This window comes from Geotrypetes seraphini, chromosome 6, assembly GCF_902459505.1.
Source record: "Geotrypetes seraphini chromosome 6, aGeoSer1.1, whole genome shotgun sequence".
NCBI classification, from domain to species: Eukaryota; Metazoa; Chordata; class Amphibia; order Gymnophiona; family Dermophiidae; genus Geotrypetes; species Geotrypetes seraphini.
The window spans coordinates 148285283-148301184 of record NC_047089.1 but is presented as its reverse complement, the minus strand read 5'-3'; the positions used below and the strand labels follow the sequence as shown (position 1 = coordinate 148301184).

General features: G+C 41.6%; 1 protein-coding gene across 1 annotated transcript in view; it reads right to left on the bottom strand.

Moving 5' to 3' along the window:
* The window catches only part of LOC117362871 (sodium/hydrogen exchanger 2-like), a 146315-nt gene that overhangs the window by 31775 nt on the left and 98638 nt on the right, over window positions 1–15902 (bottom strand). The window contains exon 10 of the mRNA XM_033949944.1: window positions 13729–13860. Coding sequence (XP_033805835.1) covers window positions 13729–13860 — 132 coding nt within the window. The remainder of the gene's footprint in view (window positions 1–13728; window positions 13861–15902) is intronic.

Below are 15902 nucleotides of genomic sequence, written 5' to 3'. Positions count from 1 at the left end.
TGTATAAGACTCTGCTGAGATCTCATTTAGAATATTGTGTACAATTCTAGAGGCTGCATCTTTAAAAAGATATAAAAAGGATGGAGATGGTCCAGAAGAAGGCTACTAAAATGATGCGTGGTCTTCATCATAAGGCATATGTGGACAGACTTAAAGATCTCAATCTGTATACTTTAGAGGAAAGATGGGAGAGGGGAGATGTGATAGAAATGTTTAAGAACATAAGAACATAAGAAATGCCTCTGCTGGATCAGAACCGAGGTCCATCGTGCCCAGCAGTCCGCTCAAGCGGCGGCCCAACAGGTCCAGGACCTGTGCAGTAATCTTCTATCTGTATCCCTCTATTCCCATTTCCAGTAGGAATTTGTCCAATCCTTTCTTGAACCCCAGTACCGTACTCTGCCTTATAACATCCTCTGGAAGCGCATTCCAGGTGTCCACCACAAGTTGGGTAAAGAAGAACTTCCTAGCATTTGTTTTGAATCTGTCCCCTTTCAACTTTTCCGAATGCCCTCTTGTTCTCTTATTTTTCGAAAGTTTGAAGAATCTGTCCCTCTCTACTCTCTCTATGCCCTTCATGATCTTGTAAGTCTCTATCATATCCCCTCTAAGTCTCCTCTTCTCCAGGGAAAAGAGACCCAGCTTCTCCAATCTCTCAGAATATGACAGGTTTTCCATACCTATTATCAGACGTGTTGCTCTCCTTTGAACTCTCTCGACTAATGCCATATCCTTCTTAAGATACGGCGACCAATATTGGACGCAGTACTCCAAATGCGGGCGCACCATCGCCCGATACAACGGCAGGATAACTTCTTTCGTTCTGGCTGTAATACCCTTTTTGATTATACCAAGCATTCTATTCGCTCTCTTAGCGGCCGCTGCACACTGTGCCGACGGCTTCATTGTCATGTCCACCATTACCCCCAAGTCCCTTTCCTGGGTACTCTTATTCAATAACATCCCTCCCATTTTATAGTTGTACCCCGAGTTTCTGCTCCCCACATGTAATACTTTACATTTCTCAATGTTGAACTTCATCTGCCATTTCGCCGCCCATTCTTCTAATTTGTTTAAGTCCCTTTGCAACTTTTCGCAGTCCTCTGTAGTCCGAGCTCCATTAAATAATTTGGTGTCGTCCACAAATTTTATTATCTCGCACTTCGTCCCTGTTTCTAGATCATTTATGAAGATATTAAATAGCAGCGGCCTGAGCACCGAGCCCTGCAGGACACCACTCGTGACCCTCCTCCAGTCGGAGTAGTGACCCTTCACTCCTACCCTTTGTTTTCTACCCTCCAACCAGTTTCTGATCCATCTATGTACGTCTCCTTCCACCCCGTGGTTCTTCAGTTTCCGGAGTAGACGTTCATGGGGCACCTTGTCAAAGGCTTTTTGGAAATCTAGATATATGATGTCTATGGGGTCTTCTTTGTCCATCCGTTTGTTGATCCCTTCGAAGAAGTGCAATAAGTTCGTTAGGCACGATCTTCCCTTGCAGAAACCATGCTGGCTGGTTATCAGAAGTTCATGTTTTTCAAAATGTTGATTGATGTTTTCTTTTATCAGTGCTTCTGCCATTTTCCCCGGAACCGAAGTCAGGCTCACCGGCCTGTAGTTTCCCGGGTCACCTCTTGATTCCTTTTTAAAGATGGGCGTAACGTTGGCTATCTTCCAATCTTCCGGGATCTCGCCTGTTTTCAGGGATAAGTTGCAAATTTGCTGCAGTAGTTCCGCTATCTCATCCTTTAATTCCTTCAGAACCCTTGGATGTATGCCTTAAATACCTACGTTGTGTAAATGCGCATGAGTAGAGTCTCTTTTATTTGAAGGAAGTTTTGGAATGAGAGGACATAGGATGAAGTTAAGAGGTGATAGGCTCTGGAGTAATCTAAGGAAATACTTTTATTATTATTATTTACTTATTCAATTTTACAAACTTTACAAGAAAATAAATTCTTGCTAAAGATAATACAGCAGGTATAAATGTCGAACATCACATTTCGCCAAGAAAAGGAGAAAAACAAAGTACACAATAAATATTGCCATGCTTCCTTAGACCACAAAAAGAACAATGAAGGGAGTTAAGGCAGGTAACATTAAGAAGTTAATCAATCAAGCTGAAAAAAGTTTACAATGAAGGCTATAACATAAATCTGCATTTATTACTTTCTATGACACCTTTATACAACAACAATTTTCTTAAGCTAGCTGCTCCTGCTGAAAAAAGACATATTTAACTTGAGCATATTTGACAATGCATTTACAAGGGTATGCCAGTAAAAAAAGACGCTCCCAGTGCCTTGGTGTCCTGTCTCATTGTCAAGAAAATTTCCTGAGTAACCTTAGTTACATCCAGGAATACCCATATCAGTTTTCTTTATAATGACACCCCCCCCCCAACGGCAGTGCAAAAAATATGAAGTAAAGTGGGGAGGTTCACCCCCCATACACCCCCGTCAGAGCTCTTTAAAAGTAACTTTTTAGGTGGCACGCTGGGGTCTTCCGCCGATTTGTCTGTGCTGAAATGTGGGCGCGCCGAAGTCTCGCCTGCTTTTGTCCTATCACCGGTCGGAAGTAGCTTTCACTATGTTTTATGTTCCCAAATACCTGTAAACATAAATAAATAAATGTGCTTAGACTTCTAGACTTGTGTGTTTAAAGTCAAAGGTTGAATGGAAAGAGTTAATCCTAAATACCAGAAAGTCACAGGCAAATAATGAATTAGTTTAGTCACAGTGGCACTCGGTGTCTCACCTCCTGGGGCTCCGGCTGTAAACGGCCTTGGGATAGTTGTGTCTGGTTAGCGGTTCAGGGCTTGTGGGTGCTGCCAGAGCCAAGCTGCAGTGGGCAACAGGAGCCGGGCAGCCAGAGCCATGGCCGCCGTGGTTCCAGCCCCGGTGCTGGGCATCTTACACCTCCTCTTCCCCCGGTAGCCACTTGACTTGACTTGCTCCAAACTGATGCTGAGCAGGAGCTGCCGAAAGCCTTGCACCGTCAGCGAGCTGTTGTCGCCGTAGCGTGTGAAAAGCATATGCAACTGCCGCCGCTGAGCCAGCAACACCCGCTCCCGGTCCACGGCCAGCTCTAGCTCTACATTGTTTCCGCCAGCGGCCGCGTAACGAGAACAAGGGCAGAGAGATGAGCATCGACAAAATCAGCCCTGCCCAGCCGCCCCTTCCCTCCCAATTCACACATCTGTCGGCAAAGTCGCTAGGTAAATCATAAGCTTCCCTCCATACGTCAGCGACGGAGGGAAACTTACAATTTGCTTCGGGCCTTCCTCGTTGCCGGGTCCTGCCTTCGCGGAAACAGAAAGTAGGCAGGACCCGGCAGCGAGTTATAAGCTTCCATCCTTCGTTGACCAGTCTCCTGCCTTAGCCCACAGCGAACTCATGCTTCGGGGCTCTAAGGTGTGTGTGCTGGCTTCCCTTCTCTTCTCCCCCCCCCCACCGGATGTAACTTCCGGTTTCGGAGGGAAGAGAAGGGAAGCCGGCTGTGATACAAATGAGAAACGAATGGTATGTAAGGAATATTGATTTTGAGTGAGACTGCCTTGGATACGTGGCGCTCACGAGTCAGGCCAGGTGTTTTTAACACATACTGATTGGTGATCACAGAAGCACATCATCTCAGCATGCGATTAGCACGCGTCTGATTATCCACAAGGAGGGGATGGGTAATCGGCTCACGAGTCAGGCCAGATGTTTTTAACACATACTGATTGGTAATCACAGATCAGCATGCGTTTAGCACGCGTCCGATTATCCAACCCAAAAGGAGGGGATGGGTAAAAAGTACAATATAAATGGTGCTTTCCCTGAAAAAAAGGTAGGGACGTTTCCACTGCTGACGAACTGTGTGATGACATATTGAATAAGCCTCCTGATCATAGTCCCCCGACGGAGTGATGATGCAATAACCGGTAACGTATTGATTCAAACTCTGTACTTAATTAATGATTATGGCTAAAAATACTATATTTATGCAATAAAACTTAATTTGTATACTATTTTGAACTCCTGGTATTCTTTCCAGTGAGGAAAAGTGACCGAAGGTCTTTGAAACCCCCTTTTAAATAGTAATACATTAATTGGCGTAGTCGGCAGGATTTCTCAAAAGAAAACTTGAACGCTCTTGTGATACAGGAATGTTCAAGAAAAAAGAGAAATCCTCAAAAGAACCTATAGAGGTGCCCGGCTAGACCGAGGCACCGTATAATTTGATAGCACAAGAACTAGCCAATAATCATGGATTAGCAGAGTCATGGGAAAAGGTTCTGGGAAGGGCAGAACCACTTGATCTTGTACAAGCTTTAGAAAAATGCCCCGATAAATCGGGTGATGTAGTTGCTCTGGCTCGAAGGAGCTGGGTATTAACTTCTGCATACCGTATAGTGCACATGCGGTTGCAAACAGCAGTTCAGGAACAAATTAAAGCAGAACGGGCGCAGGTGGAAGCAGAGAGGCGTTGTCTTATGCTGGAATGTAGTGGTAAGCTTTTAAGAGATAAGTTAGATCACTATCAAAAGATAGCTGAGGAATCTGCAGTTTATATTGCTGCCACAAAATATAAGAAAAGGCGCGGTCAAGTAAATAGGATAAATGTGCAGAAACATATTGCGGCCGCTACAGTAAATTGGGACCCTAGTAAGTGGGATGGGGATGTTTGGGATAGTACTGACTCGGATGATGGATGGGATTGGGACGATTGTCCAGGAGGGCCTCGGTGTCCTGATCCAGAAATAGGTCACCCCGTTGGTGTAAGTAACCCATCGGTAAAACCAGTAACTAGACGAAAACATCAGACCACTTATGGACCAGATAGGCAGGATAAAAGAGGAGGGGATGGGCAAAGAATCCCGGTACGGAATAGGGATGGTGTGATATTGAATGTGGATGGGACACCCGCAGCGGAGGGGGATCAGGTGATGTATGAGACTGAATTGGTGCCCCATGTGCAAGCAAGAGAAAGTTTAGAGAATTTCACTCAGGCTGAGGTGGACGATATATTGGGAAGATTTAGGCAAAGAAGTGGGGAAGGAGATATGAAATGGGTGGTACGATTAATGGATACGGGAGCAACTGGGGTAACTTTGGATAAAGGAGATGTACATAAATTTTACACTGTGACGCGAGACCCTATAGTAACACGGGCGATGCGTACACACTTTGAAGGAAGAAATGGGGAAAATATTACTTTGGCGGGACTCATTATTTATGGGATGAGGGATAAATATCCAACTGAAGGGGATATTCCTGCTAATGATAGACCTTGGTTTGCCTTGAAAGATGGGATTGAAAGGGTGAAAGAGGAAGCAATGCGTAGTTCGCTACACATCTTAGAAGTCACAGAGGATCCTTATGTAATCCCTGTAACTGCGGGATTTAGGAATAGGGTATTAAAAAATACACCCCCAGCATACAAGGCTGTGATGATGACCCTGTTATTATCATTAACTGGGGATCAGGTCTCTGTCTTATTAGATAGAATGATAGAATTGCAAGATATGGGGGAATGGTCGAAAAATGAAGGAACTAATATGGAAAGAAGAAGAGAAATAAGACCTTCCCCCAGACATCCTCAATTTACGAGTAACAGTCATGAGGGGAGGGTATCGAGGAAGGAAATGTTTCAAGCTTTAATAAAGGCAGGAGTAAACAAGGAAAAAATAGATGGGGCAGATACTGGAGTATTATGGGGACTCTATAAGCAAAAAATGTTAAAAAACAGGAAGGTGACTAAAGAAATGTCGAAAGAAAAGAAAGAGAAAGGAACAGATGAAAGGAAGGAGGTAGAAAAACCAAAACTTCCAGATTGGGAACAGTATAAGGATCTGTACCCCTGGAAGGAATTGGCGGTAGCCATGGCCTCGTAATTTAAGGATTGCATGATGTTGACTCCAACAGCCCCTCCTCCAATGACAGAGGATTCAGAATAGGTAGCGAGCCGAACTCCTATGTGGATAAAACCAGATGAACGTCCATATGTTCAATTAGGAATACATTTGAAGGGAGGAAATGTACAACGGGTTCCTGCTCTAATTGATACTGGGGCAGAGGCTACCTTAATATATGGGAATCCACAAAAATTCAAAGGACCAAAAATAAAAATTTCGGGGTTAGGAGGAAAAGTAACGGAGTGTGCAAACTCAAGTGACATTGAAATTGGGAAATTTACCTCTGCGGAAATGTACGGTCATCATAGTACCCATACCGGAGTACATAATAGGAATGGACATTTTAAAAGGGATGACACTACATTTACCGGAGGGGAAATATGCCTTTGCAGTGAGAAAGTCTTCAATAGAAGCTTGTCCGATATTGGTAGGTAAGGTAAAAATGACCCCCGTACATATACCTCCGGCCACCAAATTAATTGCAATGAAGCAATACCGAATCCCGGGAGGGCATAAGGAAATTACCGAAACTATAAGGGAAATGGTGGAGGCAGGGGTGATGGCACCTATTACCACCGCCTGGAATAATCCGGTGTGGCCAGTCAAGAAGAGTGACGGTACATGGAGAATGACCGTGGATTATCGTCAACTAAATAAATTTACCCCGCCACTTACGGCTGCAGTCCCTGATACTATAGGGATTATTGAAAGGATACAGGGACATGATGGGGAGTGGTATGCAGTAATTGATTTAGCTAACGCATTCTTCACTATCCCTATTGAAGAACGTGCCCAATCTCAGTTTGCATTCACATGGCAAGGAAGGCAATTTACTTTTACTAGGCTACCACAGGGATGGTTACATAGTCCTACCATTTGTCATCGAATAGTAGCGGAACATTTAGATGAATTTCATAAGTTCGCATCTATACAAATTTCTCATTATATTGACGACATATTGATACAGGGAACAACGAAGGAAGAGGTGCAAGGGCAGTTGGATTTATTAATTGACCATATGAAAAAGAAGGGATGGGAAATAAATCCAACAAAAATACAAGGACCGGCAACATCAGTAAAATTTTTAGGAATTAGTGGAATAGAGGACATAGAGAAATCACAGAGAAAGCAAAACAAAAAATATTAGATTTTCCTACTCCAAAGAATAAGCAGGAGATGCAATCATACATTGGTTTATTTGGATTTTGGAGACAACATATTCCACATTTGAGTCAACTACTGAGCCCGTTATACAAGGTAACTCGTAAGAAATATGAGTTTATGTGGGGAGAAGAACAGCAGGTTGCTTTTGAAAATGCCAAACAAGCCATACAGACAGCTGTAGATTTGTGGCCCATGAGAGAAGGGGAAGTGGAATTACATGTATCTATTAATCAAATGCATGCTAATTGGTCATTATGGCAAAAACAAAGTGGAAAACGGGTACCATTAGGAGTCTGGAACAGGAAATTCCCAGAAGCACGTGAAAAATATATTCCCTTCGAAAAACAACTTTTAGCATGTTATTGGGCGTTGGCTGAGACCGAACAGATTACATTAGGTCATACAGTACTATTGCGACCACAAATTCCAATTATGCAATGGGTAATGTCTGATCCCAAGACAAATAGAGTAGGACATGCTCAGGAACAAAGTATTATTAAATGGAAATGGTACATTTCCCAAAGAGCTAAAATAGGTGAGCATGGGGTAGCTACTTTGCATGAAAAAATAGCTAATATTCCTAACGGAGAGCTGGAAATCATAAAGCCAGTATATGCTCATGAATCCCCAGTGAAATGGGGAGTGGGATTTGATAATCTCACGTCAGAACAACAAAAACATGCTTGGTTCACAGATGGGTCTGCCAAATATGTGGGGGGAGAGCGGAAATGGAAAAGTGTGGCCTATAACCCTAAAACTGATACTACCCTGGTGATGGAGGGAAAAGGAATGAGCAGTCAATACGCTGAATTGATGGCGGTAGTCACTGCTTTAAGGAAAGAAAGAGGAGGGGAATGTCATCTTTTTACTGACTCCTGGTCGGTCGCTAATGGTCTTGCTACATGGTTAATGGGGTGGAAGTCCCATAATTGGTTAATTCATGGTAAGGAACTGTGGGGTAAAGAATTGTGGCAAGACATAGAAGAAATTGTACAGGAAACAACAGTGTCAGTATTTCATGTAGATGCACATATGCCTGTTGATTCAATGGAACGATTGTTTAATTCCCAAGCAGATGCTGCAGCCGCCATTTCTGTAACCACTACTAATGAAATTCCTAAGGTGGAAGAATGGTTGGAAGGTACAGCCATTTGGGCGCATCAAAAAAGTGGACATCTTGGAGAAAAAGCTACTTACAGGTGGGCTCAGGAACGAGGGATTCCTTTGACGATAGATGTGATCAAACATGTGATCGGAAAATGTCCGGTGTGTCAACATATCAAGAAACGGGAAGTACCACATACGGTAATGGGGCACATAGGCAGGGGGCGATTGCCAGCCCAGATTTGGCAAATGGATTTCATAGGACCGTTACCCGAAAGTCGTAAATGTAAATATATGTGTACTGCTGTAGATACATACTCGGGATTATTACTAGCATTCCCTTGTGCCTCTGCGTCACAATGGAGCACTCTAAGGACTTTAGACATGATTATTCAGTATTATGGTATGCCCTTACAAATACAAACTGATAATGGATCACATTTTATGGGAGGGCAAGTAAAAGAATATGCTAAGGAAAATAATATTGAATGGGTATATCACATGCCCTATTATCCCCAAGCAGCGGGATTAATTGAACCGGTGAATGGACTTTTGAAGGAGGCCCTTAAAAAATTAACTACAGATGGCAAATATGGGCAATGGAGGGATAATGTATCTACAGCATTACAAAAATTGAACAATCGGCCTTTAACGGAATCAACCACCCCATTAATGAGAATGTTAACCCCCAATTTGACAATTGGGAAACTGTCCGTAGCTGCCATGCAATATTGGAAAATACACCCTGAAGCCAATATTCCTTACCGAGCCACGCCATTGGCTGCGGGATTAGATATGTACAGTATGAATACCTTGGTTATAAATCCCCAATCGGTAAAAGTTATTCCTACCGAAGTGGGAGTGAAAATTCCCACAGGGCATTATGGGCAATTAGCTACCCGTTCCAGTTTTGCTATAAGAGGAATTATCACTTTAAGGGGAGTAATTGATGCTGATTATCAAGGGGAGGTTAAAGTCATATTGATAAATTTAGGAGAAAAGAATGTAATAATTGCAAAGGGGGAACGAGTAGCTCAATTGTTATTGATACCAATTTATATCGTGCCAATTAGGGAAATAACCCCTCCTTCTCAGCTGACTGTAAGAGGGGAAGGGGGGTTTGGAGCTACAAATACCGTAAACGTAGGAGCCAAAATCTGGATTAGTAATCCTAGAGGACCTCCGGAACCAGCGGAGGTGATTGCAATCGGGAAAGATAAGGCTCTCCTTGTAATGAAACCGGGAGTGGAAAAATGGGAATATGTCCCCCAGGAGAAATGTTATTTGAGAGAGTAATAATGTTTTCTGAAACTTGCAGATATATGTGTGCCTTGGAATCCTTGGAATATGGTATGGGGTAAGAGGCGCTGCCCCCGGGCGACGTATTACAATTAAAGAAGGGGTCGTTACGTCATGGAAATGGAAGCATTCTTCAATGAATCGAAAGCAAGATAACTTCACTTGTAGTGCTAATTCCAGATGTATCATTGCAAATGTAACAATAAGAGACCATACATGGATTACAGAAATTAAAAGCAATGAACAAATTAGACCAATCGCCCAATACGTATTATATGAGGGACTAAACACTACCTTGAATATAACTGCAGAAGTGATAGTCCTGTGTTGCCAAACAGAAGAATTTATGACATGGAACAGTTCGGCCCAGAGGTTTTTTGTTACGAACAATTGTACTACATATAATGGAACACAAATGAATATTACTGTAAATAGGTCTTATGTAGTATGTACTAATGCCACGGAAATTTATAACAGATCAATGTGGGTAGATATGTGGTATTCATAAAAAATGATACGGCAAAGGTAGATCCGGGACAAATAAAGAGATTACCATCCACATGTGAAATGGTAGGTCAACATGCACAAAAAATTAATGTGATGTTTGAAATATCATTTCCTCCCTCTTCTCAGTGTTCATACCGAGGAAGGAGAGCATGGTATGATACGTTAATGGGGGGATATGGTACCATCACAGGTACTTTAAACACATTTGATATTGAAACATTGGCCAATAGATTACATAAGGCGGGAAGTAATATTAATGATGCTTTGACTGTAGCTGCAAAATGGATGCCTACCATATGGCAATCTGCATTATTACAGACAGGGATTGATAATCAATTACTTAACCTAGCAAACGCCACAGCAGATATTGAATATATAATTGATCAGAAGGTTTCAAACATAATTAATTGGACTTTATGTACGTTACAAACAATGCAGCAACAACAACAAAAAGGAATTTTTCAATCTAAATTAATGACTGGAAATGAGCAGATATGGAGGACCGTGTTTAATAAAACTATACCAAAAACCTTTTGGATACAATTTCAAGCACCAGAAGTACAATGTAATGATACTCGCTGCATAGGAATGTTTAAAATGTATAATGTTACAAAAAAAATGATTATGTGTAAATATGTAGTGTTACCCCTCATACTAGGGGAACCTCAGAAGCAATTTTTCTGGGCACCTAAATTTAATGGACAAATGATTGATGTGAATAACAAAACTCATGACTTAACATTTTGTGACTCCACTTTGCAAGGGCGAATTTGTAAATTACAATCAATAGTATATGAACCATGTTTACTACAAAATACTGTAAATGTGTGTGAATGGACTATATTACCGATAACTTATCAGTATATGATTGAAATAGCACCATGCGTAATATGTGTGGTGACTAATGAGCCAATAATATCAAAAATGATAGTACCCTTTGTAGGATGCTTACACAATATGTCAACACTTCTTTGGAAGAATCAAACTTATGTTTTAACACCTGATATAGGACTTAGAACAAATGTACTCTGGGAAAACAACTTTTCCGTTCCAAATTGGGATTTGAAGTTGGAAAAGTTAAAAGCAATAATACAAGGGTCCCGTATGATAAATCATTCCATAAGGAATTTGAACAAAAGTATAATAGAGCACCAGATTAGTACCACCATTGTAGCAGAACAAATTATTAATATTGGATCCACAATTACGGATGCGACATCGCATCACTGGTGGGATGTGTTTCTGGGATATTCACCATCAGCCACTACCACTTTGAATTGGTTAATTCACCCTTTACTTATTCTGACCATAGTAGTACTTGTTCTGTCCTTGTGGAATTGTTATGTGGTTTATGGACTATGCTGTAAACCAACCCGGCCCATGATGGTATCCTATGGCAGTATCACTCAATAAGGACCGAATGTGATACAAATGAGAAACGAATGGTATGTAAGGAATATTGATATTGAGTGAGACTGCCTTGGATACGTGGCGCTCACGAGTCAGGCCAGGTGTTTTTAACACATACTGATTGGTGATCACAGAAGCACATCATCTCAGCATGCGATTAGCACGCGTCTGATTATCCACAAGGAGGGGATGGGTAATCGGCTCACGAGTCAGGCCAGATGTTTTTAACACATACTGATTGGTAATCACAGATCAGCATGCGTTTAGCACGCGTCCGATTATCCAACCCAAAAGGAGGGGATGGGTAAAAAGTACAATATAAATGGTGCTTTCCCTGAAAAAAAGGTAGGGACGTTTCCACTGCTGACGAGCTGTGTGATGACATATTGAATAAGCCTCCTGATCGTGGTCCCCTGACGGAGTGATGATGCAATAACCGGTAACGTATTGATTCAAACTCTGTACTTAATTAATGATTATGGCTAAAAATACTATATTTATGCAATAAAATTTAATTTGTATACTATTTTGAACTCCTGGTATTCTTTCCAGTGAGGAAAAGTGACCGAAGGTCTTTGAAAACCCCTTTTAAATAGTAATACACCGGCACACACACCTTAGAGCCCCGAAGCATGAGTTCGCATCTCCAAGCCGGTGAGAGGTGGTTTTGGGGGGGGGGATTTTTTTACATTGAGCGGCGGCAGCTGCAGGATTCCCGATAGATGACAGCTGGGCGGTCATCTAAATTAGGCGGGCAGAGCGCCCGGCTAAAAGGCCCTGGGGAGAACACTGACCAGAGATGTGATTCTCTAAACTGCACCATTGCGTGATTAGCACATGATTGGTGGCCGCTTATAAGGCGGTGGCTGAAAACGGTTCTGTATAGAGAATCTAGGCCTCTATGTATAACTATGGCTAATTACATAGTGAAGGTATAGGGTTTTTTTTAATTCAAAAATAAACAGTGGGGGTTCATGTAGAATCACACCCCTAATCCCTCATATTAAGCCCTGGACAATATGAATGCTTTTCAAAAATCTGTGCATGCCTCTGAGCTGGTGGAAAACCTTTTGGGAAAGTTTGCCTACATCGATGTGTATTCCCACTACTACTATTTATCATTTCTATAGCGATGAAAGGCATACACAGCACTGTACATTTGACATGTAATAGTCCTTACAATCTAATTTGGACAGACAGACAAGACATATAGGAGTTGGGGAGTTTCTTGCAGAGAGAATTATTTATCTATTATTTATCATTTCTGTAGCGCTGAAAGACATACACAGTACTGCATATTTGACATGCAATAAACAGTTCCTACTCAGAATCCTGCCGAAACCCAATTTTTGGGCACTGTTTTTAACTCCTAACCTGCCTTACCCATCATTGGAAAATATACAGATAGATTTTGTCCCTTCCATGTCCACTTGAAAACTTTGTGGATCTCCAAATATAAGTACATTTATTTGTGTATGTGATTGACACATGTGAATGCCACTATTTACATGTGGAAATGTTTTTAAAATATAGGTTTTATTTATGTTATTTATTTATCACATTTATATTCCACATTACTGCAAAATCTAAGCAAGTTACAATATAATGCCCATAAAATAAAATTAACAAACAACACATTGCAACAAATAATTACCCATGGATCTAGCTTTCTAAATTGCTTTGGATGGGAAGCTGATTATTAAAGGCTCTTTCTACAAAGCCATGCTAGTGATACTTGTGCACCCAAAAATCCTGGCTTTGGCTTCTACCTGTTTGGCCGCCTTAAGATTGTCAGAAACAATCACCCCAAAGTCTTGCTCTTCTTTCAAGCATGTAAATCTAAGCTGGATCCTAGAAGACTGGTTTCACATTCTTGCATTTAGCAATGTATTTTAGAGAAAGTTGTTTTCATAGCACAATGAATACTTGCCCTATTTAACTTTTAAATATTTGATCACAAAAAGGATCGAGGTGCCTTTTGCTGGGTTTTACTAAATGGCGGGAGAAGTTTCTACCGTGAGCCGGCAAGTTAAATGCTCCAACGCTCATAGAATTCCTGTGAGCGTAGGAGCATTTACGTCACCAGCCTGCAGTAGAAACCTATACTGCCATTTAGTAAAAGGAGCCCTTTATCTTTTAATAATGCTAAACCTGGAGAATATAGGTGGGGTGAAGTAGAATGACTGAGGAATGATTAGGGAAAGGTCAGAAAGATAAAGGATAAAGTGATGCAATTTTGGTGTCCTGTAAAATAGACATGACATCTTTCAAATTTGTATCAGAAGATATATAACAAATTATATTGGAGGAGACAAGGATCTGATAAAATCTAAAATGACATTTACCGCTTTTTGCCTTAACAGAGTCTGGTCTTTTCTTATGCTGTCCCTCATGCTGTGCCTTCGGCGGATAAGGATTTCTTTAGCTTGTTTTTCATTTGCTCCCATGGGTAGGTTATGTCTGTTATAGGATAATGTCTGAAAAAGAAAGATAGTTGTTTCCCTTAATTTAAAAAAAAACAACAACATTGCCATTAAAATACAATTTCACCAATTCAATAGATATTTTTCCATGACAAATTTTGGAAGACAGAGCATGGAACTGATGTTTCAGTGATTTTCATATCACTATACAGTATATATGATATTTTATTTCATACAATAATGATATTTTTCAGTACTTATTGAATCTTAATGTCTTACCAGTTAAGCAATGGGAGGGCCGGGGGCACTATTGCTGGGCTGTGCTTAGGCCATCAGTTGGCCTTAATCTGGCCCCGGGTTAAGTGACTTGCCGAGGATAACAAGCAATGTTCCCTCTAAGACACAGGCCTGGATGGAAGAGAGGAGAGACTGGACAGGGATGATAGAAGGGAGAAGTGTAAGGGGAGGCAGATAAAAAGGGGAGAGAGGGGTCAGACTCTATGGAAGTGGAGGGAGAGACAGAAGAGGAGATACTGATGGAAGGGTAGAAAGAGTGGAGGCACTGGATGGAAAGGGGGAGAGGAGGCATATGCTGTGTAGAAGGGGGCAGATTTTGGATGGAAGAGGGGAGAGAAAACTACAGATGTTTAGGAGCAGAGACTGAAAGGAGGGATATGATGGAAGTGGAAATATAAACACTGTACAGAAGGGGGAGAGAAAGAGGACAGCAATAGTGAAAGCCTAGGAATAAGGGGATGTAAAATAGGAGAGCCAAGGTGAGGGAAAGATGGAAAGCTACAGTGGATCCAGTAAAAGGAGGTAACTTGGACTAGGTAGTAAGAATGAATTAAATCTGGACACAGAGGCAGGAAAATAAAGAAAGCTGAAAGGAAAAGGAGGTGAGAAAAAACTGTCAAATGGACTGGAAATCTTGGCAAGAGACTTGAAATGAAGGAAGGCAGGAACCAGAGAAGTAAATGACCAGAAACACTGCCCCCCTTTTACAAAGCTGCGTAGCAAAATCCCCAAAGCCCTTTAAATCCCTATGAGCTTTGGGACAGTTACCACAGTGGCCCGAACTATCGGGCTTTGTAAAGGAGGGGAAAAGGTAGAAAAAAGGAATTTTATTTTATTTATTTCAAATCTGCTGGGTATAGGCTCTTCCCAGCAGTCCAAGTGAAGCAAGCTCATTTGCATTTTGAGACAGGTTGGAACAGATCTCACCCTGATAGAGAAACAGGAGCTTGCAGACAAGACTCGGAGCCCAGAAAGCCAAGTGAGGAAGAGTTCCTGGCAACAGGAACTCTTAAGAGTAACCCTTGGGGGGATGTGTGCTGGTAGTTGCCTAACCCCAAATAAGCTCAAACCAGAATTGACCTGCAGGTCTGTGGGGACTAAGGTACCAGAAGAGCCAAATTGATGGATGATCAGTGTTTCCATGGGGACCATGGTACCAGGAGAGCCGAAGTCACCAAAAGAGATTTGTGATGACTGGAAGAGACCAGACAAAGAATCTATAGACACCTGAGTAACCAACAGCAATGAAGTGACCAACAGCAATGAAATGACCACTTGACAGTAAAGAAAATTTTTTGCTCACATCAGCTCAGTCCTTGCTCACAAAGAGAAGTTTTTGCTCACATCAGTTTGTTCCTTAGAGGGAACATTGGTCACAAGGAGTTACAGTGGGAATTGAACCTGATCCCCCAGTACTCAGTCCACTGCACTAACCATTTATCTATACTCAAATAAAGAATTCATAAAATTACTCCCTTAGAGAATAGAATTCAAAAACTTTTCAATAGATAAAAACAATGTTTCACATAAAGATTAATGTGAGACCAGCAGACTTACTCTGCTGCTGCTGCAATTGTATAAAGCACCACAGTAGTTCCTGTCCCCTCCACCTTACAAATTTACAGCCATAGCAAATATGAAAGGATAGAGAAAACAGGTCTCAAACTTGAGAACTGGATCCAAGCTTCACTTATGCTGCCAAAAGCGCAATCATAGGTTAAAAAAAAAAAAAAAAAATCTCACTGCTAAAAAATGTCTCAAGTGTTGATATAGAACCACTGGGATGCCGATGCCTAGAA